Here is a 15654-nt window from a genome sequence, read left to right on the forward strand (position 1 = left end):
GGTTTTTTCTTCTTATTCTTCTTCTTCATTTTGGACCATAATCCTTTGAGTTTCTTCTTTGTGGCTTTAAGCATTATGGTGGGGTTTTGAATCTGTGGTGGAAGAAGAACATCAAACTGGGAGAATGAATTCCATTCATTCATTGCTTTATTTCAAATCTTATGACCGTTGCAATGCTCTCTTTCTTGCTTTATTTCAAAACAACAAAAACGCTCCCACTCCTTTTATTCAAACTTTGAAACTTATGTTTTATTAAATAAAAGGAAGAGAACAAATGGCCAAATTTCACATATAATACCAAATCTTATCCACTCTGAAATTATTTGTAAATATGACCATTTCTTAAATTACCTTTCATTGACATTAACCAGGCTTATCACTTTGGTACACTTCTTACTTTATCCCTAATGAATATAACTCCAACATTAAACTAGTTTTTTCAAACATAAAGCATTTGAAGAAACAAATTTTAGAAATAAGGTTTAAAAAACAAACTAAAGAGGAAAATAGGATTAATTTGCTTTGAAAGAAAATCATTAATCCAGTCATCACCACTGCAACATGTAGTTGGCTGCCATGTCAGACTACTCGTGGACTGAGTCATGACCAAAATCGTTAACTGAACTAGTGGTTACATAATGTACATAGAGTGCCCGTTAAAGCTCTCTCTCTCTACAAGAACAGTGCTATCATTTTTCATTTGGTCAAATAATTGCACTCCCAACTGCCTTTTTAATCTCTTAAAAATTGTCTTTATTCGTATACAAAAATTTAATTTCATATCAACTTTTAGTAACATTTAGGTTTTCTTAAAAGATAGTAGAATTTTTTCAATGTTGTTTATCTTCTCTTGATTCCAACAACGCACACTTTGGAAGAGTTTTGTCAAATATTCTTTCAAAGCTTGTAATGTTCCATGGCAGCGTTATAGTATTAGTATTGTCTACTAACAATACAAAGAGCCAAAGTTTTAGAGGAAACTTCCAAAGAGAAGGGAACAGAGAACTTTGTAAATAATTCTTTCTAAAGGTTGGGCATCATCTAACTCAAAAGGTGTTATTTATAATCATCTAACTAGGATTGCTCTAATTAAATAACGTATATAATTTGATATCTTATACTAAATAAATGTATTTGAATTATTTGAATCTGTTTCAAATATTTTAGTTTCCCTAACATACAACTTATTATTCAAATTTTACACATTATTTCCCTTTCATTTTTAAGCTAAAAAATCTAAAAAAAGGTTTCAATTCTAAACATCCTAGATTACAACTACCTGAAGCCTATTTCAGATCTTAAATAACTTCAATGATAAGGACTAAACTAAAACCAATGTTAAGGTAGAAAAACTAAATCAAACCATTACGTTTAAAAACTGAACCACCAAATGACTTGAAACTAGAAAATCTAAGCACTGCTTATTTACAATGATTACAGATGACAAGCCATCAAAATCAGTTCAAAATCACCAGTCTAATATACGTCTATTACACATTGCATTAAAAATTCAAAACATTCGGTCAACATTCAACCTACAATAATCTAAAACGACATGAAAAATCCTACTAGTTACACCCATTGACCAGAATGGGAAATCCGCAGCAGTACCTCCAAAATCCAGATCAATACATAATCATAAATATTACATTTACATTGTAAAGATGGAAGGTGTTTTGAGCTTCTTCCTCCCCCATTGTCATTGACAACCCAACACAAAAAGAGACCCCTGCAATCAAGATGGTGTAAAAAAGACAGCATCATATTTCTTATATACAAAAGTGCAACTGAAGCTGACTCACATGGTTTGATATTCAGGAGACAGGGAAAAGCCCCGAAAATTAACCGAACCAAACATTATTACGTAGAAGTATTTGTTTCAACGTCTTAAAAACACAGGACAGTATTTTCTGCTAACCCACATTTCGTTTCCAAGTCCAAACAATTCCATTAACATATTCATTCCTCACTCCATTCATGAGCTCAGAAAGGTTTCACCAGTTCCACCCCCCACACCCCCCCCCCCCCCCCCCCCCACCCAATATATGTAGCAGCCTGCAGCTGGCTTTTCGTCTTCCAAATCTGCAGTACTTCCAAGTGAAAATATAACAACACCTCGTTCCAGATTCCACTCCATTGGCGGTCAAAAGAGAGCAGCCAACCCCTGCATATACAAATACCTATCGATAAAACTTTACCGCTATATAAACCATTCCTTTTCTTCCACTTCTTCATCCCCCCTGGTGAATATTCCACATTTTCTTTCACCTCTGCCAATGACTAAACGACATAGATACATCTCCATCAGCAGTCTGATCCCACGATGGACGATTGGTCCTCCGTGTGATTGGCAATTATATCGGAATCTGGCTTGCTAAGCTTTGCCTCACCACCCAGTGGGAGTTTTATTTTTGGCGAAAGTCTCTTCACTTCTTCTGTTGTGTAAATGAATATCTTCCTTACCATGCTGCAGAACTCACTGCGATCATTTAGGAAAGGAATAAATAAATCCAGGTCCCATACATCCACCAAAATCTCTCATTTTATCATGCTAAGCCGTTAGTACTTAAACAAAACCACAGGCAACATTCAACTTAATGGAAACCGCACATGATTAAGATGTCTATCAGAAAAGAAAACATCCGATTTAAGCAACTATGGTTATTAACTTGAGAATGAATGCAAGATCAATCGAGATAGCATTTGATCTGTTCCAAAATCAAACAGGAAAAATGATTTTGGAATAATCATGAATTTGGGTGTGCTAAAGGTTGGGTGTTCAAATGTACTTACTTCCAAGGATCATCTCCAACCAACATCATATCATCTTCATCATCGGTGTAAACAACCTGCCATTTCTTTAGAGAGCCACAAAGCTCGCCCTCTATGTCAAACATCTCCTCCAGTTTTCTAAGTAGATCATCATATTGATTGAACCGGGTTAAATCTACAGCCCTCCCAACAGCAATTCCTTGCATGTGAACCTGAAAAGATATGCAAGTAAAGCTTTTACAAATTTTATACATAAACTATTGTTTTTTGTCAAAAAATAAAAATAATATATATATATATAAAAAACTCAGATTGCACTAGAGCAATTAGAGATGGGGAAAAGTAAACCAATGGATTGAAATACCTTTGTGCAACTGCGGATTTGTCTACTTTGAGACTCTAATGGGGAAATCAAGCATGATTTGTCAGCATCACAGCTTATGGAGGGTATATCTGATCGGTGTATGTTTGATGGTTCAGAATGCTGCTCAAAATCGGTGTCTATAGGTGGAACCAGCCTATCCTCACCACCCATTTTAGGTGTTGAAACTGGAGATGCTTCATCTACATTAGAATTTCCAAGAAGCTGGATCCCAAAGAGCCTGCATCCATTTCTACTGTTCTGTTTCTTTTCAACAGGCTCCCTGTTTGCTCCATGAGATGAAGGGTCCATAATATTTTCCACCCTATTGGTATTACACCAGTAGTTGTTGCTGGACACAGCACCAAGAGAACTATTTGCATTAAAACCAAGAGAATTTGAAGCAGCAGTACTGAACTTTGGTGATGAATATAGATCCCTTCCGCGCTGTGGCTCAGCATATGAAAAAGTAGAAGATTCAACTGTAGGTTTCCACCCACCTAGTACATAAAGATAGGTCAATAACGTTCCATCTAAAAAATCAACTGACTGTTATTATACAGAAGGGTTCTATTACCAAGTACAGTTGCATCTGGTGAAGATGAAGGCAAAACAGTTGGCCGTGGACGCTTGTTCCTCTGTGTAGGCTGAGTGCTTAGAGGGTTAGAAGCAACAAGCGGCTCCAACTCCCAAGCAGACACCTTATCTGGACGCAAGATAGATGAAGGTTCATCCCATTGCACCTTTATACCAACCAACAATCAGAAGTAAGTTCTTGAATTATAAAATAACGCATTGGTGCAAGTGAAGAGTACATCAACACACACCATGGCATAAAAATTGTAAAGAAAATCAGAAGAAAATGTGTAAAAGGTTCCATTATGCCAGGGAAGTACACACTCCAACTCAATTTCTTTTTCAGGAAACAAGACTCAGTTAAAAGTATTTTAGCACCATTCATATTGGGTAAAACACAACCATACATTACATGAAAATGATGATTGACCATCTACTATCATTGCCAGAATCGTGTCAGAAAGGTTCTCAATGATTCAAATTCTTTCTTATACATTTCATATTTATTTTTTGAAGTGTTAACCTCGAAGTTTGGGAGGATGTATGATAAGGAAATACTTGTTCTGGGTCTCCTCCGCATATTTCTAAAATACAAATTGAATATTTTATCAATATTCAAAAAAATGGTCTGCACCACCATCTATTCTTTTCAGTTATCAGACATCAACTTTCAGAAGGTTACGATGTCAAAAATTGCTATATTTGTCAATAATATAAATATTTACAGAAACTACTGCGACAGAAGTTACTTGATGCAAGTGGACATTTTCCTGTAAATTAAATTTTTTTAATACCGTTCTTTCTAATTCTGCAAGAACTGAGGTTAGCATTTGCTGCATATTTGATTGAAGGCTCAAGGATTGTCATCTAAAGGTTGCTCTTCTGCAAGCTTATAGTAAAAGGAAGATTCATACTCTTAGAACCCACTATATTCTTCAAGTTTTCCACGTGTTATGCGCATCTCATGTGATATGAACAATTCAACACTTGTTTCTCAATTGCAAGGTGGCATGTTTTATATCACCTCACAATTTGGAGTTCGCTTTTGCAGTTCTTTGTGTGATAAGATAAAAACAAAACCATGCTAGCAAAACATAAAGCAATGCTATTCTGGGTCAGTAGTGAACAAAACAAATGGGTCCTAGAAGGAGGAAGAATGATTTTCTTTTTTTTTTGTCAAAAGAGAGTATGCTTAGCACAGCAAAATCATCTATCGTTGCAACATACTATTTTTCAATCTTCAAAGTTCCCAACAAAGAAGGATGAACTTAAATTTAAAGGAGATTAGAAATTTCATTCGGGAAATGAACTTAAACAGAAAAGGTAATGAGTCAACTGGATGATGTTTGCCCTTCCCCAGGATTAATTTGGTGATCTTTGACTTGATAACTTCATCTTGCACAACAATTCTCTAATGACAAAAACGCCCTTCTTAGTTTCCTTCGTAATAAAGATTTTATGACATAAGGTGTTACTTAAATATGCCATCTATAGCAATCAAGCTGAAGCAAGTCCTCTGTGCCTCAGAGATACTGAAACTCTTGACCGTTGTATTCATTGCCTGTTCACTCAGAGGGTGGAGTTGGTGGTTACTCAAGGAATTAAACATCTACCGCAAGAGAATGGAAAATTTTCTGATCAGAACCCTGCAGAATTGGTGTTTTAGAAATACAAGAGAGCTAATGTGGTCCATGGTCTTGAGGACTATGATGTGGAACTTTCTAACTTTGTTTAGAAGGAAACCAGACATTTTGAAGATAAAACTGCCTTTTATTGTTTTTCTTTTTTCTTTTTCTTTTTATTTTTTCTTTTTTTCTTTTTTTCTTTTTTTTTTTTTTTTTTTTGTGGCAATATCACCTGCTAGCTTCTTAGAGGTGTGTTTTCTTTGTTACTTCAGCTTGTCCATAATTCAAAACAATTGGAAAAGCTCTCCATTTAGTTTTCTGGAGAGGGGTTCTCTTCCCCCTGCCCTTAGGCTGTCTTTGTTGGCTCCTTTTACTGTATCCTCGTTTCTTATAAAAAAAAATAATAATAATAGTAAATAAAACAAAATAAGCAAGCTAAAGAATCCCCTTCTTTAAAAAACAAGAAACAAGAAACTTTCATTGAAATAATGAAAAACATGATCCAAAGATAAAAAGCTTCACCCAAGAAATAAATGGACAAATAATGAATACAAAGGGAATAGCTCAAATAAAGATAAATTCTCCATGAAGAAGCAAAAGATAATCCAAACAAAACACCAAAAAACAAGCCAAGAAAGATGAGCTCTGAGCAACAAGTTATTTGTTCCCTTCAAATTCTTTAAAAAACCTGAGGCACTAACAAATTTGTGAAAAACAAGGAAAAGATTCTTTGTCATGTAATCCATATTCCTTCCTTTTGCAATCAATTCACAATCATCCACAATGATGAGAAGAAAAGAGAGAAAGACAGCAATCTCTTTTCTAATGTCATACTCACGAAGCTGAAAGTTAACCGATAAGAGTCCTACATATAGCTAGCATATGATGGTCATCCATAAATATCTCCTCCGACTCCAACTAAATCCAAAGAATTTTTAACAGAGGGCAGGTTCTGGAAAATCATCCACTCAACCAAAATATACACCTTATCAAGCAAAAACACAAATACTCTTTTACTTACAACCATCATCCATTTCATAGATGCTTGTCTATGTTCAAGCATGCATCTTAATATAAGATATTGAAATCATAGAAAGCAGGGGTGCTTCATCAACGCACATCATATCATGTTTCTGGACTGACCTCTGGAAAAACATGTGAGGCATTATTATAGAACAAGACAAGCTAACCTTTAAAGATCGCCACTCAGAATTCGCCCACCCAGGTGATGCATTATCTCCAAGACCGACAATTGTTCCGCTAAAACTGTCATAGAATAGAACAAAAATTAATAAACAATAAGTGAAAGGAAAAACAAGCTGGGGAAGCTTCACATGTTACCACTTACCTTCTTTCAGGCACTTCCTCGCCCTCAAACCTCATCTTGAACCTCATCCCAACAGAGAGTTTATGGTTTTGAGCTTCAAGGTACTTGTTCAGACTTACAAGAAATGTAGACCTGCTTGTTCTGTCATAAGGAAGAATATTTAATAGTTTGCTAGTAGCAAGAGATAAATCACAAACCAATGGCAAAAGTGAACAGCTTACTTACAGTGTGAAGATACAAAAGAAAATGACCCATAACAATAAGATTGTTTCACATGGAGAAAGAAAATGACTCACATATCACAGGGCAAAAAAAAACGACCTAGAGATGACAAACCTTGGCTTGTAAAAGACAGAAAAAAGTGTTCCAGTTGAAATAGCATGAGAAGCAGTGGCTAAAACTCCAAGATGCATACTGTGACTTGATATAACAGAAGATGGCATATTGTTTAGCTGTCTCATGAGTCTTCTCACGCCAACACGCAGCTCTCCATTTTCACCTCTGTGAAGTAAATACACATATAACCAAAGAGACCATGTACTTGTTCATTAATATACATCCCACTAAGAAAAATAGACATTCTCTGCAATGGCATACCACAAAATTACCTTAAAAAGATAAAAGCATCTCCAGCTACTAGCTTTTTGGAACTAACAAAGACACTCCACCCAGTTGTTAGCAAATGACGCCTCGGTTGACCTGCAACTTTGTGTATTAATATCACATTCAAGAGTGTGTGTAAATGTGTGTGAAAGAGGGGGGAATCCATTCACGCCATGTCATATAAATTAAAATGATGCAAAATGAACATTCTGTATATTACATGAGAATTTACCAGCAACAATATAAACCCATATAATTTTTCCCAAGCACTAATCTTCATTGAGGCCTACCCATCCTATTATCATCTTTAGGAGACACCAAGAAGCAGGGAGATCAATTTCCCCATCTATGGCACCTGCAGCTTGAACTCAAGGACATGAGTTACCCAATAGGCCAATACCAAGTACTTAACCAAGGTCCAAGGAAACTTCTTGCGGACTAAAACCCATATAAAGTTGATCATGTCAAGAACAAATACTAAAATGGAGGCCATGGAGAAACTCTTCTTGCCCGACAAAAAAATGTGTAGCTGTGTGCATGTATGATTTGCATGTCTGTGTTTATGTGTAAATGCATCTCTAAAAGATTGTTATTTGCCAGGACAGCAAACATCTATGGCTCTTCACATGGCTGGTACTCGTTCAACTTTATAAATCATACCTCGGAAAATGTGCCTAAAATGCCATTGATTCCCATGTAAATCAGTAGCAACCAATTCTTGCCATGGTGGCTGCTGAGACATATCCTGCAAGAGAAGACAAAAAACTAAATAACATGAAAGACACCGAAAATGGATACCAGCTTGCGATATCATTTGTATGTTCTAACCAGAGGTGGTAGACAGTCATCCGCATGCCTCCTAAGAACAGAGAAACCACCATGAGTGCTGGTGTCAGAAGCGGTGAGCGTCTTGCAAAAAGAGTGGACATTACATCTTGTAGGCTCAGGAAGGGGAGGATCTGGGCTCGTTACTTCATTTTGCTGCTTATGAAAAAGTAATAGGCAAAAAAGAAGTTAGAGATATCGACAAAATTACTATTAAAAAAAGGAAAGGGATTGAGCCCCAGGATCAGTTTAAAACTATAATGCAAGCATTAGAAATGCTTGGCTGTAATGCCCATCATATAGATGAGTTAAGGCTGCCGACTAAACTCCAATACTTTACAGAGTGAAAGTATACAGAACTAACATTGCTTTCTGGTAAAAGAGTTATCTGAGCATAAACTTCATCGGTGTCGGATTCCGCCTAACATCCAAAGCAGTAGTCATTAGACATGATACAATGAGCAGAGAAACGTCATTTAATTAGCCCACGATATGGGATATGGGAAGGACAGCAAAAATATACTACCACATGCAATTAAAATTAGTGTGATAAAACGCACCCGAAGAACCACATTGACAACTTTGCAAAGTATTTTTGATGGAAGGTTGAATGAAGGCATTTGTTGCTCCAATCCTTGATGCATTGAGGCTTCCAGCTATACATATAAGATAAAGCAAACTCTGAATTTTTAACAATTTCACCATTGATATTTTCTTAACAAGAAAAACTTAGCATTGATAGAGTGAAAAAAACAATTACGTGGTACAAGAAATCTATAGAAGCATTCTAGAAGTCAACAAGTAAACACATGAATTCCAGTAAGTAAATTGTGAACGGAGTACAATTACAAAGTTCAACACTCAACATTAATATAAAGAAGAGAAACAGAAACATTACTCTAGAGATCAATATCTTTCTTATTTTTTCTCTAGAAATCTAAATCTTCTAGCAAAGAGAGTAATTATTGGATATCTGCTTAATCATTTCCCAACATATAAGTCGATTCCATTAGCATAGGAAAATATTATAAATTAGTAAACAAAACTTATTTCAAAGCTAATAAAAATATACATTACAAATTAATCTAGAAAACTGAATGTTAAAAAAAATTAACAAGTTTTTGACACCAACCATTTGTGATCAAACTTTCATACAGTTATTCTTTCAGAATAACCTTTACCATCATGCTTTCTTAATTGACTAATATGAAAGGTCCAGGCATCCAAGAAAAACATAAAGATTGCACAGTACATCCATTAGACTTGGGGTTCTGAAGCCACAAAATTCCATTTAGATAAGAAACAATTTCATTAAAGATGTCACTCAAAACTTCACAGGTTAACATGAAGATGTCAACTCAATTCCAAAATCTTAATGTTTTCCCCTATACAGTCTGAAAACCAAACAGTGAGTGTGCATCACCAAATCAGATACCTGTTCCATGTGACCCTGGGGAAAGTAGTACACTCGTTCATCTTGACGAGGAAGGGTGACAAGTGGGCCTGCACAGGCATGCCATAATTCCCTATACAATGCATCAGAAGAGAGCCCTGGAAATAGAAAAAACAAGGTACATGTTCCATAAGGTAACAGAAGGTTTAATAATAGCCATGACAATTGAAGATCGAAAATTTTGAATAACACCAAATAGTTGTAACACAAAAAACAAAAAATTCAGTATTAGAGTTACCTGATTAGACTTAAATACATTTAAGAAAATGTGATCCTATATTCTGGACTAACATAAATCCACATTTAAACTGCTTCTTGAAATTAAAATAAAAGCAATTACTGTAAGTGTAAATTATGATCTTGATACCATCCGAAATCAGGTGCAGCACACACACTACAATTCAGTATAGAGATACCTGATTAAACTTAAATGCATTTAAGAAAATCCTATATTCTGGTCTAACATAAATCCTCATTTAAACTGCTTCTTGAAATTAAAATAACAGTCGCATATACTGTAAAATATCATCTTGGTACCATCTGAAATTAAGTGCAACACACTTGAAAATTCAACCTGCACCACTATGTGGCATTTTACAGTATATGCAACTGTTATTTTAATTTCAAGAAGCAGTTTAAATGAGGTCCTTAGTTAAAAGCAGTTTAAACAGAGCCTGTGCTCCACAACTTAGCTCCTTAGCAACCACAGAGCTCAGACAACTGAACCAAAGAGAAGTTTCGTGACCTTGCAAAGCACACACCCATCGAGACAACTGAAACATGGAGTGTCAGGGTCTCAATGAAAACAATAGTGTTAGCCCACCTTCTCACGGACAACTACTACCCATGCAAAAAATCTAAACATTTACGATTTTTGGCTTCCATGACATAGAGAGAACGAAGGGATTGCAAAGATGGAGATGCAATCAAGTGAAGTGCCTATAAGGCATCAGTACTGATCCAACAGTCCTGCCTCCTGGAAACCAATTCAACTACTATCTCCTAATTCATATCAAGAAGATAATGAAACCATTGACAGAAAGCGGATGTACTCATGGAAAATAGCTTTTAACTATGTTCTGTAGATGCCAAATTAAATAGCATAGGCATCCACCCATTTGGCAAGCCTTTCATTTGTGTTAATCCATACCGATAAGTTTAACCCTCATAAGAAAAACACCATAACTATTGGAGAAGCAAACAATTTTCCAGCACTCGATGCTTACATCCGAAATATCTGGAAGAACAATAAAGTACACCTCAACTTGTCATCCACTGAAATAATGAGTATAACAAAGAAGCCAGCCAGGTGATCCACAAGGAATATCCAATCTGAAGTGTCAACACCATCAACTAAAGCTATGATCCCAAAGTTTGAAAACATTCAGAACTTTCCTCATAGAAAAAGTTATACTGATTGAAGTACAATGAAGTCTTTGATAAAGGGTTAAGAGAGTTCCACTTACTTTCCCTAAGTCGTCCCTGTCCCAAAATAAGGTATTTTCCATTTTTCTTTCATCGCTCAGTAGATCTCAGAAGCTACTTCTGCTTGAATATAAGACATACTTACAGAGACTTTTAGAGTAGTATCCAATTAGGGATAGACCACCAGCCATCTTTTGAAACTCTATATTTAAGTGTATAAATTTCCACAAAAAGGACAGGCATCTTCCTCAAAGGAGAATTTCCCCAGCCGATAAGAGAGAATGATTTTTGCTGTGAAGATCATTGAAGGTCAAACCCAAGAGAATTTACCCAGTTACACAAACCTAGAAAATGGAACTGTCTTTGATATTATTGCATAAAGCCAACCTGTCAAGCTTACTCAAGGATTAAAATTTCAGACATTCAGCATAACAAAGAAGGCAAGAGTAGCAGGCAAAATTACGACGTGTTAATTTTAACAGTAGATTATCCTAAACTGAAAATCCAAGGTTCATTCTTTTAGATCACCAACAGCCAATCCCTCACCAAAACAGCAGTGACTAAAAATTAAATAAAATGGACAGAACTTCCAAAATGATAACCACAAACCTGAATGGGGTCCTCCTGAGGGAAGATTTGAAGCAGCTGAAAAGGACATAATAATATCAGAGAGATATTTATGTGCCAATCAACCTGCAAAACCGGTGGTTGATGCGTTAAAAAAGAACATCACAAGAATCAGATTAAATATCTTACTATCCGGGCAGAACACATGGGATAAACGTGTTTACATACTCCTCCTTTCAAGATATTTATTACCAACCAAGAACAACAGTAAATGGAATCTATGAGATAGGAGCGGCCTTATAGATCAATAAATGCCTCTGACACTTAGCTTAGCCACGCTGTCAGCGAGGCAGCCGCACCTTGTTTTGTGCATCTTAAATGAAGCGCCCAAAAGGCAGCCGCTATCTATCTATTAGAACTTTTACCGCAAATCCGATCAAAACAACATGAAATATTGACGATGTCAAAGATAAAATTGAAACCCAACAAAGGGACACGCACATCCATTTCATTTAAAAAAAAATAATAATAAGAAGAAGAAGAAGAAGAAAAAGAAGTAGATCGTCTCGTGATTCAGCAAAATAGAAGATTATCCAATTGAAATCAACAAAGACTTAAAACAACACATTGACGAGAAGTTCGATCCCCATGTTCCGGATCCAAGAAAAACAACAAAAATCAAAACCCCCAACATGAGTTCAACACTTTCACCTAACCTCAAACACCCAGAAAAAAGAAGAAGAAAAAAAAAAAAACAAAGGAAGAACCCCAGAAGTCTATGAACCTGAAAATTGAAACAAAAAACCTCCAAAAGGTGGATCTAACAGAGACCCGGTTTGGGGAAAAGGGGAGAAACAATAAGCAAAAACATAAAAAAGCAAAAAGAAAGAAAGAAAGAAAAAAAAAAAACCAAGAAGAAAAAAAAGGAAAAAAATCACAAACCTGAAGATTAGAAGGGAGCAGTTGAAGAAGTAAAAAGAAATGGAGATGAGAAAGTAGGGTTTTGAGAAAGAAGAAGAAGGATGAAAGGGATGGAAGAAGGGAAAGGAAGGGAAGGGAATGGAATGGAAAGAGGAAGAAGAAACGATAAGATGGTGTTTGGTCCAAGCCGACAAGGAAATTTCTTTGTTTGTGTGTAAGAGGAAAGAGAAAGAAATGGGAATTTGTTTAATTTATTTACCAAAAGAAAAAAAAAAAAAAAGAAAGAAAGAAAGAAAAGAAATGGGTCTGTGTCTGTGTGTGCCCTTCCTTCTTAATTTACACCACATAAATACATACTATACAACAGATAGAAAAAAGAAAAAGAAAAGAAAGAAAAGGTTTGGGAAATGGGAATAGAAGGAGGAAGGAGTTGGTTGGTTATATTTATTTTATTTATTTGGAATATAGAAAATAAGAATGAATGATGATTATTAATTAGTAATTAAAAATAATAATAATAATAATAAGAATAAGAATAAGAAGAAGCGGAACAGGAGAGAAAGGAGCGCCCCGAAAGGGATACATCAATTCCTTAGTCTTCCTTTACTCTCAACACCACCTTCCGTAATCTCCTCTCCCCCCAACTCTTCTCTTTTCTCTTTTTTCTTCTTTTACTATTTTATTATTTCTTTCTCTCTCTTTCTTTTCTTTTTTTCTTTTCCTCTTATTTACGCCTTTCTCTTCCTATTTAGACTATTTATTCTCTAACGCACCATCCCAATTACTATTCTATTCTTTTCAAGCACAAACAGGACTAACTCACCTTAATTATTATTAATCTAATCTATTTCTTATCTACTAACTAATTTACATTTGGATTGGTTGAGATTTCAAACTGTTTAATTTTATAAAAAAAAATCATTTATAAAATAATCTATTTTTGAAAAATCTTTAAAAATTAAATTCACATCTAAACACTTCTAAAAAAAGTCTAATTAAATATTAAGTATTTAAATTTTAAACTTTTTTTCAAAAAAGTGTTTAGAAGGAAATGTATTATTGAAAAACATTTTGTTCTCAATTCAATCCAAACGAACCCTTAATTTAAATTACAAACTATTTAAATTTGATTTGAATACAAAATAGTGCAATGACCATTTTATTTCTTTTTTTTTCTGGCTTTTCAAATAGTTATAAACGTGAGTTACACTTATTTTAAACTTTAACTATTATAATAAGAAGTCCAAACAATGTATGTCCTACACGAACCTACTTTTACTCAAGACTACTTGGAGGCTTCCACGTTGCCTTACGATTTTTTTAAGCTTAATGTTAGGGTAATTGCAATTGATAACACATTTATGGTTAATAGTTAACTGTATAACAACTTTTTTTAAAATATATTCATATTAATGATAGTTTATCATTAATAGACCGTGGCATATTGATTTAAATTTTGTTATACTTTATCTCTTTTTTTTATTTTTGTGTTATAACTCTATGAATACTTTGGGGTCTAATTTATTATATTTGCAGTTGTCTCTTGTTTAGAAAATAAAACAAATGGTTGTTTCTATGTCCTTTACTTTCGATTTTGGTTCAGTTTAGGTATTACGCTTTCAAAATATTCATTTCGAACACTATACTCTCAACTTTATTTCATTTTTGTTCTTGTACCTTTTTTTTTTTCCTTTTTTGTCCTCGCATCTTTTTAAAAATGAAAATGAATGGACCTACTTTTGAAACACAATGAACATTTTAAAACAATACATACCAAAACGAACCAAATTTTAAAGTACAATCACATTAAACAAATAGATAAATAAATGTTATTGAGTATAAAAAAATCCTTATAGATAACTGCTAAAGTATGCAAATAAATTATTGAAAATTACCATAAAGTATTGTTGCATTTCACCTTGTATCTCGCTTAAGGTACCATTTCTCGCGTAGTCAAGTCGCGTACTAATTATCTCACCAAGTGAACAAAACGCCTAGTGGTAAGAGCGCAAAACTGATAAACAAAGAATAACTAAGTAATGGTTGAGTCGCAGAGCACAATCTCTTTAAGATGTTTTGCGGCTCTGCTTCTTTATGCAAACATAATTATTGTCTCGTCGTTCTCATGATAAAATAGCATTTGTTCTTCAATTGATTTGACATAGAAATCAATTGAAATACCTGGACTCAGATAAACACTTAAAATTACTCAGTAAACTTAAAAAAATTGAGAGAGACTATATAACATAGTCATCTTGTAACAGACTCATACAATAACTTGAAAGAACTTTAAAAATTAACAAACAAATGCATGATATGGAATAGAAGAACACACGGATTTGGTTCTGAGCATGCGTTAGAAACTTTTCTAACGAAAATGAAACAAAAACCTAATAGATGTTATAAATTAATACTATTTATTTAAGTTTAAAATTTAACTAATTTATGACATTGAAAAGTGAGAGTGAAAAGAGATGTGAGGAATTGGAAGTTTTAAAATTGTTAATAATAATTTTTAAGAAAAGTTTTATTTTTTTAAAGTCCCCTTTTAGACAATTATTATTGTCCTTCTCATGTATGTGTATGAATAACTTTTTAGTGTGTTTTTTACTTGTTTCTATTTAATGCGTTTTCACTTCCACATATAAAGTTAACGTTGAATGGGTTTGTAGTTTGTACATAATAATTTCCAATAGGAACAGTAATACTTGTCTATACTTGTCATTGGGAAATCATTCAATCACTCTTGTGAACAATAATTAATATATATATATATATGAACAACAATAATTAATAAGTAATACTTAATGGGCTTTTCTTATATTCTTATACGTGCAGTAAATATTTAACACTTTTTTATATTTATGTAAATTTACTTTAATTAATGTTTATTATCGGCGTACAATCCACTAAAGACTCATAGTTGTAATCTTTTCCATGCAAATATATTTATCTGTTCATAGATGTGTACTAATAACAACAAGTTTGTCACACCTCCTTCCGAACACTCTCCTTTCAGTCTAGGAGAAGGTGTGAAGCCAACAAGTATCACCCTACTTTTAGGACACTCACTGACATCTTGCTATACTACTAACTCAAACTGGGATAAAACGAAGAAAACATGTGTATCACCTCACATAATTAAAGTATATGTACAATAACATACACCGTACTTAAAACTAAAGTTCAGTAACTCAAA

General features: G+C 34.3%; 1 protein-coding gene across 2 annotated transcripts; it reads right to left on the minus strand.

Moving 5' to 3' along the window:
• Positions 1-1391: 1391 nt before the first annotated feature.
• On the minus strand, positions 1392-12713 carry LOC101204612 (auxin response factor 1). Of its 2 annotated transcripts, XM_011656213.2 has the most exons (15): positions 12477-12713; positions 11577-11660; positions 9525-9640; positions 8650-8745; positions 8454-8510; positions 8093-8245; positions 7925-8009; positions 7270-7360; positions 6998-7162; positions 6683-6802; positions 6525-6600; positions 3711-3876; positions 3137-3633; positions 2794-2984; positions 1392-2479 (listed from the first exon to the last, which is right to left on the minus strand). In XM_011656213.2, the coding sequence occupies exons 2-15, from the start codon at positions 11623-11625 to the stop codon at positions 2305-2307; spliced, it is 2037 nt and encodes a 678-aa protein (XP_011654515.1). In that variant the 5' UTR covers positions 11626-11660; positions 12477-12713; the 3' UTR covers positions 1392-2304. The 2 variants fall into 2 exon arrangements, with proteins under 2 accessions (XP_011654515.1, XP_031742121.1); XM_031886261.1 differs by lacking the exons at positions 11577-11660; positions 12477-12713 and adding an exon at positions 10769-10891.
• Positions 12714-15654: the final 2941 nt, after the last annotated feature.

This window comes from Cucumis sativus, chromosome 5, assembly GCF_000004075.3.
Source record: "Cucumis sativus cultivar 9930 chromosome 5, Cucumber_9930_V3, whole genome shotgun sequence".
In the NCBI taxonomy this organism is placed as follows: domain Eukaryota; kingdom Viridiplantae; phylum Streptophyta; class Magnoliopsida; order Cucurbitales; family Cucurbitaceae; genus Cucumis; species Cucumis sativus.